This window comes from Malus domestica, chromosome 13, assembly GCF_042453785.1.
Source record: "Malus domestica chromosome 13, GDT2T_hap1".
Lineage (NCBI taxonomy): Eukaryota > Viridiplantae > Streptophyta > Magnoliopsida > Rosales > Rosaceae > Malus > Malus domestica.
Window position 1 is genome coordinate 17,174,251 of NC_091673.1, and position 23,283 is coordinate 17,197,533.

Consider the following 23,283-nt stretch of genomic DNA (forward strand, 5'->3'; position numbering starts at 1 on the left):
TGGATCTACCCATAGAAATCCATACACGTTTCAACCTCAAGCCGTATGATCGTACCGGAAGACTTTCACTGCAATGTTTTCTAACATTTTTTTCGCAATATTTGTTCATTTACCGTTTTCAACATCAGTAACTAATTTTAACTAATCTTTGAATATTCCACTATTATTTGAGGTAAGGAAGAGTGGCACTAAATCCTAAACCCTAAACTTGTGGAGTCATTCTTTAAACGGGTATTGTAGTTTCAATATTCTCATATGCATCATGAACTTTTAAAATTGTCTCGATTTATGTCTTTTGAATATATGATTGTCCTTTATTAAATTGATGAATCGATGAGTATTGGACTCGCTAACAAGTTATAAAAAAGCACTCATCATGGAATATTAGACGTTTTCAAACTGACGGAATGTACAAATTAATTGATATTATTTTAAAACCTCATGGTGCTATGTAGGCCTGGTAAACGGATCGTATATTTCATGTTCGTGTCGTTTTTGTGTAGCACATGTTATCTTAACGGGTCGTGTCGTGTCACATCCGTTATCTTAACGGGTCCTTAACAGGTTGGATCACTTTACCCACCCTAGGTAAAGTGACCCGACCCGTTATAACCCATTATGACCGTTAAGAAAAATATATATTTTTTCTTAAATTTGCACATATCACACATTACCACATAAATATTACTTCAAAACATTAAAACACATTTGTCGTTTAAGTACTACATCTACACTCGAAAATAAGAGCCTAATAAACAAACATCCATACACTACTAGTCTATCACAAAATATTAAATGTGCAAGGATATGCAAAATGAAGGAATTTTTGTTTTCAAGGTTGTGAAGCCTTTCTCGAAAGTTTAAACCTTACCAATGGAACGCAAAGCTTGCATGTTATTCCTTTTCGAAATCCTCAATTTTCATCGATCATCATGACATAAGATTTTGTGATATCCACTAGTGTAAATATTTTAAATTTAAGATCGAATTCATTTATTGTATTCATATAGGGTCAAGGAGTGTAACTGTAAAAAATCATTAAAATCGAAGTTAAAATAACCGTTAAATCATGATTTTTCGTTGATAACCGTCGAAAAGTTTTGTCCCGTTACTTGATCTCTGAATGTTTGTTTTGTGCAAATTTTGGCATATGCGATCTTAAAGTATATACAAATATGTTTGACGGTTTAATCGTTGAAACTAGTTTTGTATAATGCGTATCACATCAAAACAATGGATTCACTAACACTTAAGAGTTTATTCATACTTCCATTAAGTATAACATAAGATTTTGTTGTATCCACTAATGTAAATATTTTAAATTGAAGATCGAGTTCATTCATTGTATTCATATAGGGTCAAGGAGTGTGACTGGAAAAAAAATCATCAAAATCGGAGTTAAAATAACCGTTAAATCATGATTTTTCGTTTATAACCGTCGAAAAATTTGACTTGTTACTTGATCTCTGAATGTTTGTTTTCTGCAATTTTTGGCGTTTGCGATCTTGAAGCATATACAAATAAGTTTGACGGTTGGATCGCTGAAATTAGTTTCGTAGAATGCGTATCACATCAAAACGATAGATTCACTAACACTTAGAGTTTATTTATACTTTCATTAAGTATAATATAAGATTTTATGGTATCCACTAGTGTAAATATTTTAAATTGAAGATCGAATTAATTCATTGTATTCATATAGGGTCAAGGAGTATAGCTATAAAAAAATTCATCAAAATTGGAGTTAAAATAACCGTTAAATCGTGATTTTTCGTTGATAACCGTAAAAAAGTTTTGTCTCGTTACTTGATCTCTGAATATTTGTTTTTTACAATTTTTGGTGTATGCAATATCGAAGCATATACAAACATGTTTGATGGTTGGATCGTTGAAACTAGTTTCGTAGAATGCGTATCTCATCAAAACAATAGATTCACTAACACTTAAAAGTTTGTTCATATTTTTATTAAGTATAACATAAGATTTTATGATATCCACTAGTGTAAATATTTTAAATTGAAGATCAAGTTCATTCATTGTATTCATATAGGGTCAAGGAGTGTAGCTGTAAAAAATCATCAAAATCGAAGTTAAAATAACCGGTAAATCGTGATTTTTCGTTGATAACCGTCGAAAAGTTTTGTCCCGTTACTTGATCTCTGAATGTTTGTTTTTTGCAATTTTTAACGTATGCAATCTCGAAGCATATACAAACAAGTTTGACGGTTGGATCGTTGAAGTTAGCTTCGTAGAATGTGTATCTCATCAAAACGATAGATTTATTAACACTTAAGAATTTATTCATACTTTCATTAATAATAACATAAGATTTTGTAGTATCCACTAGTGTAAATATTTTAAATTGAAAATCAAGTTCATTCATTGTATTCATATAGGGTTAAGGAGTGTAGCTGTAAAAAATCATCAAAATCGAAGTTAAAATAACCGTTAAATCATGATTTTTCGTTTATAACCATCGAAATGTTTTGTCCCATTACTTGATCTATGAATGTTTGTTTTTTGCAATTTTTGGCGTATGCAATCTTGAAGTATATACAAATATGTTTGACGGTTTGACCGTTGAAACTAGTTTCGTAGAATACGTATTGCATCATAACAATGGATTCACTAACGCTTAATAGTTTATTCATACTTTTATTAAATATAACATAATATTTTGTGATATTCACTAGTGTAAATATTTTAAATTGAAGATCGAGTTTATTCATTGTATTCATATAGGGTCAAGGAGTGTTGCTACAAAAAATAAAAAAATCGGAGTTAAAATAACCGTTAAATCATGATTTTTCGTTTATAACCATCGAAAAATTTTGTCCTGTTACTTGATATCTGAATGTTTGTTTTCTGCAATTTTTGGCGTAAGCGATCTTAAAGTATATACAAACATGTTTGATGGTTGGATTGTTGAAACTAGTTTCGTAGAATGCGTATCGCATCAAAACAATAGATTCACTAACACTTAAGAGTTTATTCATACTTTCATCAAGTATAAAATAAGATTTTGTAGTATCCACTAGTGTAAATATTTTAAATTGAAGATCAAGTTCATTCATTGTATTCATATAGGGTCAAGGAGTGTAGCTGTAAAAAATCATCAAAATCAAAGTTAAAATAACCGTTAAATCGTGATTTTTTGTTGATAACCGTAAAAAAGTTTTGACCCGTGACTTGATCTCTAAATGTTTATTTTTTGCAATTTTTGGAGTATGCGATCTTGAAGTATATACAAACATGTTTGACGGTTGGATTGTTGAAACTAGTTTCGTAGAATGCATATCCCATAAAAACAATAGATTCACTAACACTTAAGAGTTTATTCATATTTTCATTAAGTATAACATAAGATTTTGTAGTATCCACTAGTGTAATATTTTAAATTGAAGATCGAGTTCATTCATTGTATTCATATAGGGTCAAAGAGTGTAACTGTAAAAAATCATCAAAATCGGAGTTAAAATAATCGTTAAATTGTGATTTTTAGTTGATAACCGTTGAAAAGTTTTGTCCCATTACTTAATCTCTGAATGTTTTATTTTTTTGCGATCTTGAAGCATATACAAACAAGTTTGACGATTGAATTTTTGAAATTAGTTTCGTAGAATTAGTATCCCATTAAATTCAATGGTGTGTGTATATATATATTTATTATATAGATTTAAATTTATTTATTTTGTACGTCTAACACTTAAGAAATTGCATGGTATATATATTTAAGCCAATCCAATGGTTACCAATTTTTAATATTTAATTTAATATATATATATAATTATAGTTTTTATTAAATTAATATATATAATTATTATAGTATATTTTTAGGGTTATAAAATTATAAAATTAATATTTTGCTTATCGTGTATCGTGTCACCTACGTGTATATCCGAACTAACACGTTATCTTAACAGGTGCTTATCGGGTTACCCGATAATGATCTGATTCGTTATCGTGTCAACCCGAACACCTGTTAATTTCGTATCGTGTCGTGTCGAGTTATCAGGTCGTGTCAAGAATTGCCAGGCCTAATGCTATGTGAGTGGATTGAAACCTCATAGGCCATCTTGAAAAGCACCTCAAATTTTAAGAATGTAAAATGTTGTAAGTTCAAATAAAAAAAGTGTGATACGTGATTGACCTTCCTCTATAATGTTATTGGATCAGTAAATTTAAACAAAATGTATTTTTCCATTGGTAAATTTTAGGCTAATCCAAACATCAATATTGTGCCGATTACACATATATCCTAAATACTTATGGGGCGTTTGTTGCACCGGACTATCTCGGACTGTACTAGCTTCAGGGACTAAGCTGGACTGGCTTAGACTAGACTAAGCTAGACTGACTTAGTGAAGCGTTTAATGCAGTGCCGGATTAAGAAGCAGGATTCTAATATTATATTATTAAATATGTTAGTACCATATTATATTGGGCATCGTTACTTAGGCTTCCAGACATTAAGCCCATGATTTATGTAAAAGGGGATGAGCTCTTAGTCTATAAAAGGGACTCATCACCCTCACAATCCTCAAGCATCACATCCCCAAATAGAGGCTCTCATATTCAGAGCAAAGCTCTCTCAAACTCTTTCTTTCTCTGGGGACTCCCCTTTACACTTGTAATCCATACATATAGTTACAGAGAAATATAATCAATATCAGTGTGGATGTAGCCCAAACATTGGGGTGAACCACGATACATTTTGTGTTCTTTACTTTCTTGCAGATTAACGGTCAGATTTACGTTGTTCCAAGACCCTCCGGTTTTGTGCATCAACATTTGGCGCCGTCTGTGGGAAATCGACACGAAAAGTTATGTCGGTTCTCTTTCAATTTTTCACCTCCGTCGTGAATTTGCAAATACCAAACGAAACCCAAAGCTTCCGAGAAAAAACACCTTAATTATTCAGCTTCCAGTACCCTACTCATGTCCAACACAACCGCAACACAATCCCTCAGAAACCCATCTGCCTAGAATTCCAGAAAGGTCTCATATCTTCACCGCCGCAACCTCCACGGTCTCCTTTTTGGGCATGGGCGGTAATGGCAAGCATAGGTGGAGATTTCCTTCTACCGTTCCAATTCAGGCTCAAAGAATCCCCCAAATGAGCTCTTATGTCCCATTTCTGGGTCATCAATATCTGACCCTATTGTCGTCTCTTCGGGTCAGACCTTCGAGCGCCTCTCCGTCCAACTCTGCCGCGAGCTTGCTTCTCCCCCAAACTCGAAGACGGGACCCGACCCGATTTCTCCATTTTGATTCCCAATTTTGCCATCAAGTCTACCATCCAGAACTGGTGCGACCGCAACAACGCCCAGCACCTGTAACCACCCGATTTAATCGCACTCGAGAAGGCCGTACGGGCGCTAATGGAGAAGGATAGGGAATACCCGAGAATTAGGGTTTCAGAGCGGAAGCTGTTGAGGGGGATGACGGAGAGGCCGCTGGTTAGGTTCATGCACACGAGGACCGAGTTGGGCCGCCGAGTCGACCATTTCTACTCCAGTTTGTCGGAAGAATCAGTGGTCATCCCCTCGACGAGTCCTCCTACTCATTTTCCATTCGCGACCAGGCCGTCGTGTTACTCTTCGTCGTCTTCTTCTGAAATCACAGCCGAGCTTCAAACCCTAAATCTTAATTCCTCGTTGCCGGGATGCGAGGATGAGGAGCAATTGATGACAAAGCTAAGAAACTCCGAGGTAATCGACCAGGATGAGGGGGTAATTTTACTTAGAAAACTCACGAGGACGAAGGAGAAGCTTATGATTTTGCTCTGTACTCCTTGGCTGCTCTCCGCCATTAGATCGCAGGTTGTCTCGCGATACAACACCGTGCAGTAAAACGCCCTCGCTTCGCTAGTGAACTTGTCTCTGGAGAAGCCCAACAAGGTAAAGATCGTAAGGTCATGATTCGTGCCGCATTTGGTGGATGCAGCAAGCACAGCTCTTCGATGAGCACTCCACAACCTGGTTAGGTTTGGAGACTATGTAACTTTGGTTCATGTTTTTCCAAACTTCAAGATCCAGAAACAAGAACAAATCTAGGCTTCTCCGCTTGAAAGGCTTCCAGCTGACCCTTTCCTTCAAAGAAATCTGCAACACCTTCCCTAACACCAATGGTGAAATGATTGTCACAGAAGATGATCAAGATGGGAAGAAGATTACAGCTTTGGTCAGAGAGATTGGAAAGAAGACGCGAAGATTGGGAAGAAGGCTGCAACTTTGAGCAGCCACGTCGAGGTGGTCCAGGAATACGCGAAGAGGACGGAAGGTCGACTTTTGATGATAAACTCAAGGATTCCAAGTGTCTGACACGGTTGTGGAGCCATATAATGCCACCATTTCCGTCCATCAGCTTGTCAAAAAAGCAGAAAGTAAAAGCAAAAGCTCAAATTTAATTATGCAAATGGGCTCTGCCAACCCTTGCAATTTTGAAAGTTGTAGGAAATGAAGTGGGAAACAAAAGCAAAAGCGTAAAGAAAAAGAAGATAAAAAGAAGCAGACATAATTGCGGTGGTGATGGCATGCAGAGAAGGGAATTATAGGCGTGGCCCATTGAGCAGACCCTGCCCCCCCCCCGGGCAACTGCCAGCTGCACATGCTATCCCATTATCCAACCATCTGCCATACCCACCTTCAGCAGCTTTTTTTAATGATGTGATTTACTTTTCTTATCTTTTGGAGACATCTATATAAACCCACCAGAGGGTAATCATAAATAAAGAAAGAAGGCAGCATACCTAAAAAAAAAAGGCAAAATGTCGACAAGCCCAAAATAGTGGGCTGGAATGTTATGTGGAGGGCGAAGGCCCATATGCCCAAAAAGAGCCAATCCCTATGGCTTCAAACTCCAACCTCCATCCCTCCATCCCTCCACTTAAGGTTCACCCTCTATTATCATCAACCAGGTGATCAAAAGTACGTCCAGTACTCCGAAATTATACATGAGCATCACTCATGTCAATCATACATAAACATTCATGAGCATCACACATGTTAATCATACATAAACATTCATGAGCATCACTCATGTCAATCAACATAAACATTCATGAGCATCACTCATGTCAATCAACTTTGAAAGCTTCATTTACAGAGCTCTAGCTTCAAAGCTTTACTTTTAAAGCTTCACCTACAAAGCTTCAGTGCATGGTATACAAAAATCGCTTCCGAACAACCGCCACTTCGACCCATTACATGGATTGAGTTTAAAGTCTCCAACCAACATGCTCTATTGACTGAAGACTTGGGGGACTACACTATATACAATATATTGGGCTTTGGCAACTGGGCCTCATGAAAAATATTTGGGGGACTTAGCCCATTATTTATGTATTGAGGAACGAACCTTTATTCTATAAAAGGGACTCCCTCACTTTCATTAAAGAGCACCCATTATTTATGTATTGAGGAGCGAGCCCTTATTCTATAAAAGGGACTCCCTCACCATCATTAGTTAGCATCGCCACCTGCTGAGCAACCGCCTCGCCGCGAGCATCAATTCTAGCCCATCATTTATGTATTGAGGAGCGAACCCTTATTCTATAAAAGGGACTCCCTCACCATTATTAGAGAGCATCGCCGCCAGCTGAGCAACCTCTCGCCGCGAGCATCACTCCTAACCCATCATTTATGTATTGAGGAGCGAACCCTTATTTAATAAAATGGACTCCCTCACCTTCAACGCCACAAACCGAGCCAACCAAGGCAACATAAGCCATAAGCCGAGCAGCCTCGCAACATGTGCTACTTCTAGTTGAACATCATTTCACATTGAGCACCGCCTCATATCGAGTATTCAGTTCTAGACGACATCTAGTTACTTCGGCCCACACATGGACTGAATTTCAAGTCTCCAGCCAAAAAACTCTCTTGATTGAAGACTTGGGGGACTACTGTCAGTACCATATTATATTAGGCCTCGTTACTTGGGTTCCAGACATTGAGCCCATGATTTATGTAAAAGGGGATAAGCCCTTAATTTATAAAAGGGATTCCTCACCCTCACAATCCTCAAGCCTCACATCCCCAAATTGAGGCTCTCATATTCAAAGCAAAGCTCTCTCAAACTCTCTCTTTCTCTGGGGGACTCCCATTCACACTTGTAATCCATACATACAGTTACAGAGAAATACAATCAACATCAGTGTGGACGTAGCCCAAACATTAGGGTGAACCACGATACATCTTGTGTTCTTTACTTTCTTGCAGATTCACGGTCAGATTTACGTTGTTCCACGATCCTCCGGTTTTGTGCATCAACAAAATCTATATATACAATATTTTCTTCTTCCCTAATTCATTTTTATCTCCCCCCATTGACTTTATCCCATCTCCTTTTTTTTATGCCTTTTCTCCCTCTTTTCTCAGTACTATCGTCTTCCCCCCAAAAACCCCAAGCCCTCCCTCTCGAGCTTTAATCGCCAATTTAATGGCAGCCATGTAAGCTTTCCTGTTCAGCTTCCTCTTCCTCTTCCCTTTGTTTTTCCATTCAAATCCTTCTCTCTCTTCCTTTTGTTTTTCCGTTCAAATCCTTCTCTCTCTTCCCTTTGCCTCTTTTCCCGTCCAACTTCACTTGTTCTTTCATGGGTGAGGATTGAAGTTGCAGACGACACGGGTGGGTGGGGCTGGGTATGGGCATAGGCAGGGATTGGAGTTGCAGACGACAAGGGGTGCAATTTGGTCGGGTTGCCGAGAATATCGCCGTAGTTCTCTCGGATTTGAAACAAGGGAATGGTCTTGGTGTGGTGCTGTGATCTCGTTAGAGAGAAGACGCAACGTAGACGAAGCAAGGTCTTCGCAGAGGGATGACGCTAAGTGGCGTAAAGGAGACGAAGCAAGTCTTAGCAGTCCCGTGGTTTTCGGGGAGCTTCACTAAGATGACTTAGCGAGGGAGATAGTCCACACGAGTTCGGGATAGTCTCATTTAAGTTAGTCCCAAAGCTTATCAAACATGGGATAATAATCCTAGTCAGTCCAATCCTACTTAAGAAGGTGAAACAAACACCCCCTTATTGTCTTATTTTTAGCTCATGTTATATTACAGAAATTGATAAATTACACAAAATTACCTCAATTATAGGTCGAATCACAGTCTCATACCTCATGTTTTAAAAATTACAATATCATACCTCATCTTACGAATTTGTTACAATGTCATACCTCCGTCAATTTCTCTGTTAAATGCTGACGTGGCTTGAGGCGGAGCCCACTAATTGGATTAAAAAAATTTAAAAATACAATTATTTAAATATTTTTATTTAAAATGGGGGACCCACCCCTACAAACCTTTACCTTCTACCTACCTATCCCACCAGTCTTTCCCCACCTTGCCTCCATTCATTCCAAAACCAGAATCCATCTCACCTCCATCCCAATGATGCTCCTTCTCTTCTCTAGCAACCTTAGAACAGGTGCTGCTCCACTGCGACATGGGCCTTTTTATAGGCATCTCAATTCCCAAAGTTATCTGCTTTCAAAATGATAGCTTTGAAATTGGTTTCTGATTTTGAAAAAAATAATTTGGTTTTTGGTTAAATGGGGTTTACCATTGATTGCAATAATATGCATTTCAATTTGGGAAATTTCAAACATGGATTTTTACCCGGATTTTCTTGAACATAATCAATTTTTCCGGTCTGAGATCCCGACTCGAATTCTGTCTCTTCTTGCCGTCGTCGGATTTTATAATCTTCCTTTGCCCGTCCTCACCTTCCACAAGCCTCGAGAAGGTCCTTGAAATACCCAAACCCTACAAACGGTTTCAGATTGCAGGCGAGGGTTTTTAGGGTGGTGCTCACGAAGGTCCTTGACGGAATTAACGTGTGTGGCTGCTTGCTTGAGAAGAAGTAGGTGCCCCTTTTTAATATTTTAACTTGGGCCTTGGGTGGGTTGATGATAACTCGGTGGCAAAGATGAATGAGGAGAGGACGGCGGTGGGGGGGTGGTTCTGGTTTTGGTGGTGAAGGAGGGATGTGGGGGGATGGGTAAGTTGGGGAAGAAGGTGAGAGGGACGGGTTTGTAAGGATGGGTCCCACTTTTTTTATTTATATAAAAATGTCTAAATATTTTTTTTAATATTTAATTAATTTTTTAAGTGGACTCCGCGTCAAGCCACGTCAGCATTTAACAGAAAATTTGATGGAGGTATGACATTGTAACAAATTTGTAGGATGAGGTATGATATTGTAATTTTTAAAACATGAGGTATGAGATTGTGGTTTGACCCATACTTGAGATAATTTTGTGTAATTTACCCTACATAAATCGACCGGTTCTCATTCTAATCCTAATTCATTATCTTACACTTGTTCCAACACTTACTTATCCCTAAGGTATTGTGCATTGATATACTTTACTAGCCCTATTATGTATTTACGATGTTAAACATATTTGAAAAAACTAATTTTAACAAAAAAGAATCGACACCTCATCTACTAAATTCCATTTTAGTCAAAGATTGTGACATTGTTAGTAACGCGTGTTACTAGTACTCTTACCACAGAAGTTATAAATAAATTTGTCACAAATGTACAAGTTGCATACAAGTCACAACATATTTCTTGTTAGAATATTATTTGGATCCTCACTCGTTATTCTTCCAAATCTATATTTTCACATCAAATAATCAATTGGTTTTTTTTTAATTTTTTGCCAACAAAACTTCTCTTGTCCATTATTTTAATTTTATTTTACTAGAATACAATCCTCTATACGGCCGCTTGCTTTGTGCGTTTCTCTGTCTATAAAGCTGGCGACATTAACATTTACTCAAGAACCTCTCACTCTTTAGCATTCCACTTCCTTTCCTCCAAGCCGGTTTCATTTACTACCACCCACATCACGCTAAATGGACCCGGTACAGGCCGCCGTGTTTCTGCCACCGGAGACTCCCCGCGAGCCCATGGAGTTCCTCTCCCGCTCTTGGAGCGTCTCAGCTCTCGAAGTCTCCAAAGCCTTGGCCCCACCCCCTGGCCAGACCCAACTCACAAACCTCAACCTCAGCTCTGCCGTCAATGGCGGTGGCGGTGGTCCCATACTAGAGGACCTTGCCGGGGAGATAGACGAGAGCGCCACTTTTTCTGGCAACCCATTTTCTTTTGCTTCTTCCGAGACCTCTCAGCTCGTCATGGAGCGTATCATGTCACAGTCGGTAAGCTTAGCAAAGATTTTAGCTTTGCAATGTGTAGACAAATTGTGGGATTTTTAAAAAATTTGCGTTGACCGTGTTTGATTCTCTAGAAATTTGTTTGGAGAAGTTTTAGTCATAGTTTCTCGTTTTATTTTTTGTTTTAGTCTTGGTTTTTAGCTCTCTCATGTCTCAGTTTTTGTTTGGTTCTTTCCTTTGTTTTTGTGTTTGTATTTGGGTTAGGACGGTTTATTGCCACGTTCTTGTTTTGGTCTCAGAATTTGACCATTTTCTTTGAAGTTTCAAGTTTCCATTTCTTGGCTTCTACTTGGTTCTTCATCATGTAAATGGAAACTGCTCCAAGTCATTTTTTTAATTTTAATTTTTGCAGCAAGAGGTATCTCCACGAACATCCGGCAGGCTGTCGCACAGCAGTGGTCCTCTCAACGGTTCCTTAACCGACAGCCCACCTGTCTCCCCCTCCGAAATCGACGATGTTAAGGTCTGTAAACTTTGTTTTGTATTTATTTGAATTTTGTAATGTTTGCCGGCGACCACCGTTCGCGGTTGCCGGAATATATACCAACCACATGGGTAGTGTACTAAGTCTGTCTGGGATACAGAGCACGAGTATTACCGAGTCTGACTCACTCTGACCCGGTCGAACAAAGTCCCCAGCTTTCCCGCCATCCAAGGGCCCTTTAATTATCCGACCCAGTAGATTACCAAATCCTTGTTCTCTCGCTCTTTCCAATGCAAAAAGTTAATGACTTGGTGCTCGGTTTCGTCTAATCCAGAAAACCCATCTCGTAAATCTGCATATTTTCGATGTTCTTCACTAAAATTAATTAGATTGGTTGTAATTTCGATATTCGCAGAGTCCCGGATTTCTTTCTATGTGCAGAACTAACCACGGTTATGATGATTATTGAGTTCTGGTTCCCCCAGAGCGATTGGTTGCTAAACACACACGGTGGGTGTACCCAAAAATCTGTTTCTGTAAAAAGTAATGAACCGACAGTGGTACTACTTGCAGAGGAAGTGGGTGTGCGATTAGTTTTTACTATTTACTCACCGCACCCATCTGTTCTTGGGTGGTTTCACATTTCAGTGAATTTATACATAAATAAGGCTTTTTCTATAAAAAAACCCAAATCACAATAGACATTGGATTTTGATATGATGCAGTATGGACGCTCTAACAACCACCACAACACCCAATTCAGAGCCGCCACTCCTAGTGGCGCCCCCGTGTCTGGTGGTGGTAAGACGGTGGGCAGGTGGCTTAAGGATAGGAGGGAGAAGAAGAAAGAGGAGGCTAGAGCCCTGAATGCTCAGCTTCATGCTGCTGTTTCTGTTGCTGGGGTGGCTTCTGCCATCGCCGCCATTGCTGCCGCCACTGCCGCCTCATCTGGGTCGGGGAAAGATGAGCATATGGCGAAGACTGACATGGCTGTGGCCTCTGCTGCCACTTTGGTTGCTGCCCAGTGTGTGGAGGCGGCTGAGGCCATGGGAGCTGAGCGGGAACACCTTGCTACGGTTGTCAGCTCTGCCGTGAACGTCCGGTCTGCTGGCGATATCATGACCTTAACTGCTGCAGCAGCAACAGGTACAGAACCTTAATTTGGTCCTGCTAGCGGTATGATTGCAATTAAAGTGTTTTCTTTTATATCCTATGGACACTAATGCCCTTGCGGTTTGTGGTGTGGGATTGCAGCCTTACGCGGTGCAGCGACATTGAAGGCGAGGGCGTTGAAGGAAGTGTGGAATATAGCTGCAGTTATCCCTGTTGAGAAAGGCTCAGGAGTAGTTGGTAACGGAAGTAACGGTAATTCCAACAGTAGTTTCAGTGGTGAACTTGTCCCTGAAGAGAATTTTCTCGGCATCTGCAGTAGAGAATTGCTTGCAAAGGGTTGTGAGCTCCTCAAGCGCACCCGCGGAGGTGAATTTCAGTTTGTTTCAGTCGTTACTATTTATTGTTTTTAAAATGTTTGCAATCATATAGTAGTAGTGCCCATGACCAAAATTGAGTTATAACTTGTAAGAATGTTTACATGGGAGGAACTTGGAAGATGGTAAACTTTCTTTGACCTCGAGTGAATGGATGGACTCTAGAATAATTATGTCTTAGCAGGAAATATCTATTTCGACAGTACTTTTCCCTTCCGAGCGAAAATTTGAATTTACTTGGTACATCTGTCTCATGATTTCTTGAGGTCGAATCTAATTCTGAGTTTCTTATCTTTTTCTGTGCTGAATGCCAGGTGATCTTCATTGGAAAATCGTCTCTGTTTATATCCATCGAACGGGTCAGGTAAAATTTCGTGCACAACGTCTATCGATTAGTTTCTTATTTTTTATAGGGTAGGGCCAATAACTAGGGCATCAATGGAACTTTTGGTCATGAATGTAAACTCGATGGGATAAAAGTTTAAACAGCAAAGTAGAGAAGAATGACGAAAGAAGTGGATCCAACCCTTTCCTCTTTTCCCTTTTTGTCTCTCTTTAATTTTCAGGAGCTTCTTTTTGTGCAGGTTATGCTGAAGATGAAGAGCAGGCATGTTGCTGGGACCATCACAAAAAAGAAAAAGAGTGAGTGACTGCTTTTGTCTTTGGCTAATTATTTGAGCAGAATGGCGGAGGAGGAGGGGGGGGCCGCCTTTGTTCGTTCCATCTGGGGATTCGCAAAAGCTATAAACACTTAAGTGGCAAAGGATCAAAAGAGCCTGTCTTTAATTTTTTATTTTTTTTCCTCTTTTCTGCTTTTGAATTTTACAGATGTGGTGCTGGAAGTGATCAAGGACATGCCGGCTTGGCCCGGCCGCCACTTGCTCGAGGGGGGCGAGCACCGGCGTTACTTTGGGCTCAAGACTGTTATGCGCGGAGTTGTGGAGTTTGAGTGCCGGAACCAGAGGGAGTACGACATTTGGACTCTGGGCGTGTCGAGGCTCCTCAGCATTGTTGCAGAGAGGCACAATAGACATAGGATCTAGATGGGGTTTTCACCTACATGTTGTGAGGGTAAAATTTGGGAGATTGGGAACTTGGGAGTAGGATATTTTGGTAAACTTCTGGCTGTGGTATTTACTGTGAGTTTGGTCTATTGTAAAAAGGTTAATTAAAGGTAAAAGTTAATCCCAATTGGTCTTTTAGTATTCTGGAATGTTTATATATATAAAATTGTGTATTTTGGATCTTTTTCTTGAATTTTTCATGGAAAAGAAAGAGACTGGCACAGGAGCATGTGATTTTCTAGTGCCATGTTAATAAGGAAAGAAAAGAAGGATCTTGGACTGGGGCAGTCAAAAAAGAAGGGAAGGAATCTCAGTTTGAGTAAACAACAAGATACATACAAGACAGAAACATTGTCCTGATTTGTTTATTTGTTTATTATTGTGGGTTTTGTGCTTTGTTGACCCTTGTTGGGGGTTTTTGGGATTTAGATTAAGGTTTTAATTCTTGTAGCTTGTGCAATCCATGATTGTCTTTGGTGTTGTAATCTTCCACTTGATAAAGACGTGGTGTTTGGATTAAGCGAACGGTGGGAGGGATTAAGAAACATTTAATTAGCTAGAAGGAGAATAAGAGGCTTTGTTATCAGAGAATGTTCCAAATAAATTAGTGTTGAACAATGAAGATGACTGCTTACTCGCAAGTTTAAGTCATTGCGAGCATCAGCACCATTTTAAGTAATTTCAAACGAGTTTAAATTTTGGAAATTTTTATATTTAATATTATTATATTATAATCATTAAACGGTAATTATTTTGACGATGATGCTCAGTACCATTCAATTATCGTAAAAAAATGCACTCCACAAATTTGAGTAGAAGTAAACAATTTAAGATGATTGCATATATAGACTGCGTCAATCGGCGTGGATAAAATGATGGTCCTTTATATTCAAGTTTGAATTCCTCTTTAATAGTTTAGAGTTGCGTCTTATAAAAGAAACAAATTTTATAAAAGCAAAGCACTTGGTGAAGAGGTATAAATGTCAAAATCATTTGAGAGAGTTCCTATGATGGAATTCAGACAATAAATTTAATAAGCAAGCAAAAGCATGTGATTTTCTATGATACCAACAAATTAGTCTCAACAACAAAACCATTTCTGATTATTTATTTTAATTTAATGGATTATGCCTAAACTGAACTGCATTGAATGTGACAAGAGAAAACAAACGTTATGAACAAGGCAAATGGCGGCCTACAAAGAAAGAGATGTGTATATATATATATATATATATATATATATATATATATATATAGTATGGGAGTAATGAATGAGAGAGAGCTTTCATTATATTTATTTTTATCCATTGACAATTTGAAAGTGAATGGACTCTGTTGATTGTTATAGGGAAAGAGATGTGAAAGGATCATGCAAATAGAAATTATGCATTTGTGATTCGGATATCTCTGACGTCAATTTCCAAGCTCAAACGTGTTCCTCTCTGGATATTAATATTTATCGAGAATGGTCATATTCAATTCTTGATACACTTATCATATTGAATTACATGTCACCAAACAACGCCTTGCTTCTCACAACAATTCGGGACGGAACAACTTGGAGGGATGGATGCACTCCAAACCCAGCCCAATTTGTCTTTAGCCCTTACCCCAAACTGTTTTTATTGTCCAAGACTCTTAAGGCAATAGCCCACCCCATCCTACTTTGCCATCCTTGTTCCGCCATTGTTCTCAATGGCGGAAGAGATCCGAGTTCAAAAATAAATGTGTAAATATCCTTCTGTGGATAGTTCGAAACATATACATTTAACGAAGTTAATCCTGTTGTAGATCAAGCTATAGTAGCAAAAATGGATGAATACAGTTGTTATACACGAAACCATCATAGCAACACTTCATCTTCGTACCATGAGATGAGTAAATGAGGCCTCTCTGCACTGATTACGCTCTAGTTGCTGGTCGTCAATATTTACTTACCACCGCTGATCAAAGAGAGCAGAAACAAGAAGAGTTGGACGATATCAATATATATGGAGAGTGCACCGAATATGTATTCATCGTAGCTGAGCCTCTTTATCAGATTGTCAGTGTCGTACACAATGTAAGCACAGCATAGGAGAGCTCCGATTGCAGAATACACCATCCTTGAAAACGGCCCCAGAGGCAACAATATCTGTATGTTCATTCCAAAACAGACCAAAAAGATAGGATCATAACTAAGGGTTTGGATAACAAGAGATCTTAATATCAAACGTCATATATGATTGCTGATCAGCATCGTGTCGGTTTTCCAACGCTATACCGTAGTTCAGGTGGTACATGGGTTTGGGAAACAAAAGTTGAACTATTAAGCAATTTCTCCAATCTATTTCTGTATGTACATTCCGGAAGACAAAGTTAAGATCATGATTTGGCTAAGAGGAAGTTGTTAATTACAACCGTCCTGAACAATTGCAGATAGCATTGTCGGTTTTTCAATGCAAAAATGTAGTGTACAGATCAAGTGACAAATAAGTTGAGACATAAAAGTTCTGTTATCTTTTCCTGACCAAATTTGTCACATATTGACATGCGACATGTTTTTTTGCGAGAGAGTGATTGTATACAACAGTTGTAAGCAAGAGTATTTATCGAATGAAATATGAGAAGCAAAGCAAAGCAATCCAATTAAAGAAGGTGAAATTCAGCAGGAAAGACATGCATGCATACAGTAAGGTTTAAGAAGGCTTTGGTAACTACCTGGATGAGACCAAACATCAAAAGCATGAGGGTTGCAGCGAACAAAAATGGCCCGAGGAAGCTGAAGTCCGCGCCTCTCTTCACTGCCCAGAATGTGTATAGAGTTAAGGCGACCACAACCGTAGCAGTCAGAATCACAGCTAGAAGAACGCTCTTCCCTGTTGGCACCAAAGTTACACGTACTTCAGATTACCATATGACGAATCAAAACTCAAAGAGATGCAACTTGACAGCAATGTGCAGTTAAATACAATTAAAGATTCTCAGTCGAATACACAACCCAAACCGGCGACACAAAATAAATTAGTAATGAACAGAGATTGTTTAAGTGGGATATTTAATTGTTTGATGTGTTATCAATTCAAACAAATTTCATGTGATTGATAATCCTAGATTAATCATTTGGCAAGAGGATTGTTATGTGATAATCCTAGATTAACCGTTTGGCAAGAGGATTGTTATGTGATAATCCTAGATTAACCGTTTGGCAAGAGGATTGTTATGGCAAAATTTTCTTATCAAACAGCTTCGTTTTCGCATGTTATGTTGGAATCAATCAATTTAACCTGTCAAGTAAATTGTTCAATATGTCAATTGACAGTCTAACAACGTAACATATCACCCAAAAGTGAAGAAATATAGTTGCGTAAATGATTTAAAAAGGTGGTCACAAAGAAAACCATAGATTGAAAACGAAATGCATCAAAATATAAATGTTAGGGACGATCCCTATCGTAACATTTGGCACGGTATGTTATTAAAAATTCGTTAATTTGGACTACCCATTCAAACAAAATTCCAAAGACGAATGGTTGAAATGAATCATTCGGACGATCAATCTAAATTTAATCTATCAAGTGCCAAATTCATTGATATTCCAAGAGCATAATATGTTACGAATACAATTAACAGAAACGCAGATAAATAGTTTAATACCTGCTCGGAAGGAACAAGCGAATCCCACCGTAACCGCAAGTAAAATCGTAAAGAGAGTAAGAAGCACATAATTCCACGGATGCTTCTTGTGGTAAAAGTACAACCCAATCGCAACTGCACCAATTAAAACACAATTAGCAACATCCACAAAACTAAAGAAATTAAAAATGCACAAATTATCATCTACTTTCACGATCATGGGAGTTCATTAATTTAATTAATTACCTCCAACCGTGGACACCATAATGAAAACGAACGTGACGGTGCCGGCCACGGATCTGACGAAGCCGGGAATGGAGGGGATGGAGACAACGGCAGAGGCGACACCGACGGTGAGAAGCAGCTGAAAAGCGACGATCATGTAAACCTTCCGAATGAAGGCCCATCGGAGCTGAGGGGTCTCCATCTGATTCGGGTAAAGTTGCCCATTCTGCCCCGACTCCACGTCACCACCCTTCCCGAACGGTAGAGCCATTGACGATGTCACGAGTTCACAGACGATGGTGGAATGGAATCGCAAGGGTTTCGTCGAAGGCGAAGAGAGAGAGAGAGAGGAAGACGAAGGTATTTTTTGTGTGTTGTTTGAAGGGAGAGAAAGCGTGGGAACGTGAGGGAAAATAGGCGAGATTTTGGAGGTATATATATGGGTGAAATTAGGGGCGGTCAATTGTTATTAGTGGTAAAAAGAATGTGGGGTGAGAAGAATACGTGTTCATTACGAGTGTTGTATGAACACAGGATAAGGTGGAAGCGTTACACGTTTTTACCATACAAGGTAAAAGTGAATTGCTTTTTAGGCTTTGCATAGTTGGACTAATGGTAGTTATGGAATGTGAAATTAATAAATGAAGGTTCCGCGTGGTGTTATTAAACACGCGCATTGTTTTATATTTTATTGCAATTTCACACGTAAAAGTAATTACTGTTATTGGCTATTGAAGACCACAAATGGGAATTGTGCAATATTATTATTGTCCAAGTCCATACGAAAATTTAGTTGCTTATCCAATTTAATGGTTGAAGACATAAGGACTTGCTTACCCAATTTAGTTGCTTCTCGTGTTTGTCATGTGCGCCGAAATGCCAATATAGTGGCACATAAATTGGTCATGTTGGCCTTATTTTCATATTTTGGTTCTTGTTCGTTCGATGAACCTTATAATATTATTTAAGACGCTCTTTTAGACATTGTATGCCCTCTTGATTTTCTAATAAAATTATACACTTATTTTTTATTTTTTTTTTATTTTTACAAATGTGGATAAGAGCTTGGTCAATCTTACTGAATTTTGTGAGAGATTTTGTAGTGGTCATTGTTTCACTTTGTAGGTTTGCATTCATTCTTCTACGAATTAGATGCTATCGCTTATTTCATACTTCTACGAATTAGATGTTATCGCTTAGTACGAATGTAAGATGAAGGAAAAATTAAAGAAATAAGTATGCAAGAGTATTTAAAGAGGCTTAAAAGGACTTTATTTGATCCCATAGGCACAAAGACTAAAATGTGTATAGAGAGATATAAGTTTGAATAAGACTTTTCTTTATGAATTCTTTTGATGTCATTAAGGTTTAATTATCATTTGGATCACATTCTTTTTATTTTCGTCAATAGATTGAATAAATCAAACAGAAATAACATACATTCTTAAGCAAATTGTGCAAGAAGCTAAAAATGATATATGTGTATCGTTTTTCTAATTAAAATAAGTTTATTAGGACGTTGAATTGAAAATAAAAGCCCAACATTACCCATCATAAATTTGAGCCCAATACAAAAAATTCCTTAAGAGCCTAGTCCTTTAGAGTGCAACCAAATATGAAATGTACAAGAGTCCAACTTCAGTGTCAATATATCTGGGTCACAAAACTGAACCCCTTTTCCCATTCGCATTTGCCCTTCAGTTTGTCACATGTGAGGTTATAAATTGATGCCATTATCCTACAGCTTCTGCACACAAAAAGTTAGATGCTCCCCCCAATGACAGCCATGTCCTCCTCCGCTTCTTCTTCTTCGATTGCCATCTCTGGTACAAATGTTTTTGAGATTGGAACTTACAAAGTTGTCCTCCAGAGAATTGAAGCAGCAGAGAGGAGTGCATGCAGCAGCAAAACCAAGTCGTCGTCGTCGTCGTCAACTTCTCCTCCTACTAATCCACCGCCTCCAAAACCACTATTGATTGGCATGCCTTGTGAAGCTGCTGGAGAGTTCCCAGTGTTGCTGCTCCTCCATGGTTACCTTCTCTCCAACTCCTTCTACTCCCAGCTTATCAGCCACATCGCTTCTCATGGCTTCATTGTCATTGCCCCTCAGGTTTCTCTCTCTCTCTCTCTCTCTCATCAAACAGTAAAATTACACAAATCATAGTTTTTTTTATGGTCAATTCAATGCTACTCAATTTTAGTCTTGTAGGATAAGTTTTATTAGCATACTAATTAATTCCCATTATTTCCGATTATCTTTTTGGGATTTGCATTTTACTAGCTACTGGTTGATAGACTTGTTTTAGTGATACAGTCGGGATTGGATCCTATTTTCACAATAATTTCTGTCCGATGATCTTTTTCAATTCATCTGATCCGACGATCGAAAATTAAAAAAATGTTAGAAATAAAATGAGATGTATGGATATCATACCCCATAATTTTTACACCTTTTTTCTTTAAGAAAACTAATGAAAAGAGCTTGAAAACTAAGTTTTAATGATAAAGACAAAATAAAGGGTAAAGTAAATAGTACCAAGATTGATTTTTTAGTGTAAAAATGTGATTTTTCGTTAAAGTGAACAGTACCGAGTGCTTTTCGTTAAAGTTTCTTTTTCTTTTGCTGCACTCCTCTCTTTATTTCTATCGCTTTTGGATCTCTCTTTCCAGGAGGATCCCCTCCGAATCTTTAAATCGTGTTCGTTTATTGTATATCGTGCAGTTAATTTTTGTTAAGTATTATTTATATTTAATTTTAAATAAAAATATTTAAAATAATTTATAATCGCATACGAATAATAGACACGATTTAAAAAGTGCAAGGAACAAAAGATGTGTCAAAATTACTTTATTATTATTGAAGTGCAATATAAAATATACATGATCTTGACAGCTGTCTCTATATTTTGAGGGTTTTATGCAAATTTAATAAAAAGGTATTTTTTATTTAAAAAATTACAATTTTTGGACTATATATTCATTAGAGTTTGACAGTTAATTCAAACGTAATTGAAATCAATATCTCACTCTTACGAATTGAATAATCTTTAATTGCCATGAAATCATGATTTAGCATACATCCATGAAAAAATGGAGCATGAGTGAGAGAGTTATGAAAATACAGCTGTGTCTGTGGAAGAAAATAAAACACAAATTAGTTTTTTATTGTTAAAGAAAAGTAGAAGACAGTAATGCACAAGTTTTTTAATTACATGAGAAAAGTATGTTAAGTATAAGTTTCATTTAATCAATTATTATAGATAAAATCATATAATGAAGATTTTTCCTTTCAGTTAAAATTTTTTTATTAGCAAATTTATTATGTATATAGGAAGATACAAAAGTCCGGAGCCTTATGCTCCCGGACCTTTTGCACACTTCCAATTGTTAGCTACTAGGTGCTATTCACTGTCAGTAGTTGCCTTAGTCTGCAAGATAAATGGTGTATGTCACTGTCAATCTTGTTAGCCACTTGTGCCACTCACTGTCAATAGTTGCCTTAGTCTGCATGACAAATGATGGATGTCACACACACTTGCGGCTTAGGCTGTCTTGTTAGAAGAGAATGATTTATATGCAACGAGTTATCGTTAATTGGCATTTCTTATCTAATAGTTTTGCAGGTTTTTTTCACAAAGCAATATATTATTGGATTGGAATACCACTTGACAGTAAATTCGTTTTATGTAAATTATTCTTATTGTTTGGACCAAGATTTCAAGGAACCAAGGAAAAAAAATATCTGAGCTTTTATTTTCAGTACTAGACAAGTTATGGAATTAAAGGGGTTTGGAGTCTTTCATGTGGCATGTTTTGATTGGCACATTTGTATGAACTAAATACACCCAAGTGGCTCGATCCTTTGTCAGACATGCTAGGATCTCAAATGCCATCTTTTTCTCATTCACATTTTTGTTCACATAAAGATGAATTAGAAATAACTTTTTCACGATAAACTTTTGAACGTGATCGTCACGCTATTAAGATGTTATAATTTTTTAGTATGCATTTAATTAAATTTTATTGACAAATAATCGTTTCTGTGTTTGACAGTTATATACCATAGCTGGACCAGACACAACTGATGAGATCAAGTCCACAGCTGCAATAACAAACTGGTTATCTAATGGACTTCAACCCTTGCTTCCACCCAATGTTCAGGCAAATCTAAGCAAGCTAGGACTCGCCGGCCATAGCCGCGGAGGCAAGGTTTCATTTGCACTAGCTTTAGGGAAAGAAGAAATTGGCACCAGCTTAAAGTTTTCAGCCCTAATCGGCATTGACCCGGTTGACGGAATGGACAAAGGGAAACAAACTCCTCCGCCAGTGCTAACCTATGCTCCTCATTCATTTGATCTTGACATGGCGGTGATGGTGATCGGTTCGGGTTTGGGTGAAGTGAAAAAGAACCCTCTATTCCCTGCTTGTGCTCCAAAGGGTGTTAACCATGAGGACTTCTTCAACGAATGCCGGAAACCGGCTTGTTATTTTGTGGCGAAGGATTATGGCCATCTTGACATGCTAGACGATGAGACCAAAGGGATTAGAGGGAAAGCTACGTATTGTTTGTGCAAAAATGGGCAGTCTAGGGAGCCCATGAGGAGGTTTGTTGGAGGGGTTGTGGTTGCTTTCATAAAAGCTTATTTAGAAGGTGATAGTAGCCACTTATTGGCTATAAGAGAAGGGGTTGAGACTTTGCCAATAGAGCTTCAAAGTGTTAAATTTCCTTTGTGAATTTTAGATGCATTGTAGATATGTTACTTGCTTCATTACAAATGTGATAAGGATGCTTCAATTAATTGCATTTAGCTTTTTGAGTTTCAAATTGATGCAGAGACTCGAGCAGACAATCATGTTAGTTGGAGTAGACGTACTCTCTTATATGCACTCAAGTTTGAAATTTCCTTCCTGCAATATAGATTAGTTTAAAGTAAGATATTACTTTTATTAAATAAAAGTAAAAATGCATATTGATACACCAAATTATTATGGTTATTTTTTGTTAAATAATTGTAGTCCATGAGATTCAAACTTTTTATTTATATAAAGCGATATTGTGGGAGATGAAAAATTGAACTCGAAAACCTGAAATGCAAAATTAAATGCCCACATAACCAACAAATTTATAAGCTCCTATATGAAATTCGAACTCAAAACCTCATTCAGTAAAATCGAGACTTGACGAAGACTAGGTGCTGCAAAATGAGTGTGTGTGAGTTAAAATTAGGGGTGGAAAAAAATATCGAAAATTCCAAACCGAACCAAAAAAATCTTGAAACCGAACCCAAAA

General features: G+C 37.8%; 3 protein-coding genes across 3 annotated transcripts; 2 read left to right on the plus strand and 1 right to left on the minus strand.

The window, feature by feature from the left end:
* The first annotated feature begins 9,349 nt into the window (after positions 1–9,349).
* Positions 9,350–14,294, plus strand: LOC103453162 (VAN3-binding protein). The gene is made up of 7 exons (XM_008392720.4): positions 9,350–11,163; positions 11,531–11,641; positions 12,328–12,748; positions 12,857–13,081; positions 13,404–13,453; positions 13,674–13,731; positions 13,918–14,294. Exons 1-7 carry the CDS (start codon positions 10,861–10,863, stop codon positions 14,130–14,132), a joined length of 1,383 nt encoding a protein of 460 aa, XP_008390942.3. The 5' UTR covers positions 9,350–10,860; the 3' UTR covers positions 14,133–14,294.
* Positions 14,295–15,570: 1,276 nt separating this feature from the next.
* Positions 15,571–18,405, minus strand: LOC103430823 (protein LIFEGUARD 4-like). The gene is made up of 4 exons (XM_008368964.4): positions 18,015–18,405; positions 17,790–17,903; positions 16,854–17,011; positions 15,571–16,287 (listed from the first exon to the last, which is right to left on the minus strand). The coding sequence occupies exons 1-4, from the start codon at positions 18,262–18,264 to the stop codon at positions 16,084–16,086; spliced, it is 726 nt and encodes a 241-aa protein (XP_008367186.1). The 5' UTR covers positions 18,265–18,405; the 3' UTR covers positions 15,571–16,083.
* Positions 18,406–19,619: 1,214 nt separating this feature from the next.
* On the plus strand, positions 19,620–22,818 carry LOC103453222 (chlorophyllase-2). The gene is made up of 2 exons (XM_029091818.2): positions 19,620–20,103; positions 22,047–22,818. The coding sequence occupies exons 1-2, from the start codon at positions 19,759–19,761 to the stop codon at positions 22,725–22,727; spliced, it is 1,026 nt and encodes a 341-aa protein (XP_028947651.2). The 5' UTR covers positions 19,620–19,758; the 3' UTR covers positions 22,728–22,818.
* The last annotated feature ends 465 nt before the right edge of the window (positions 22,819–23,283 follow it).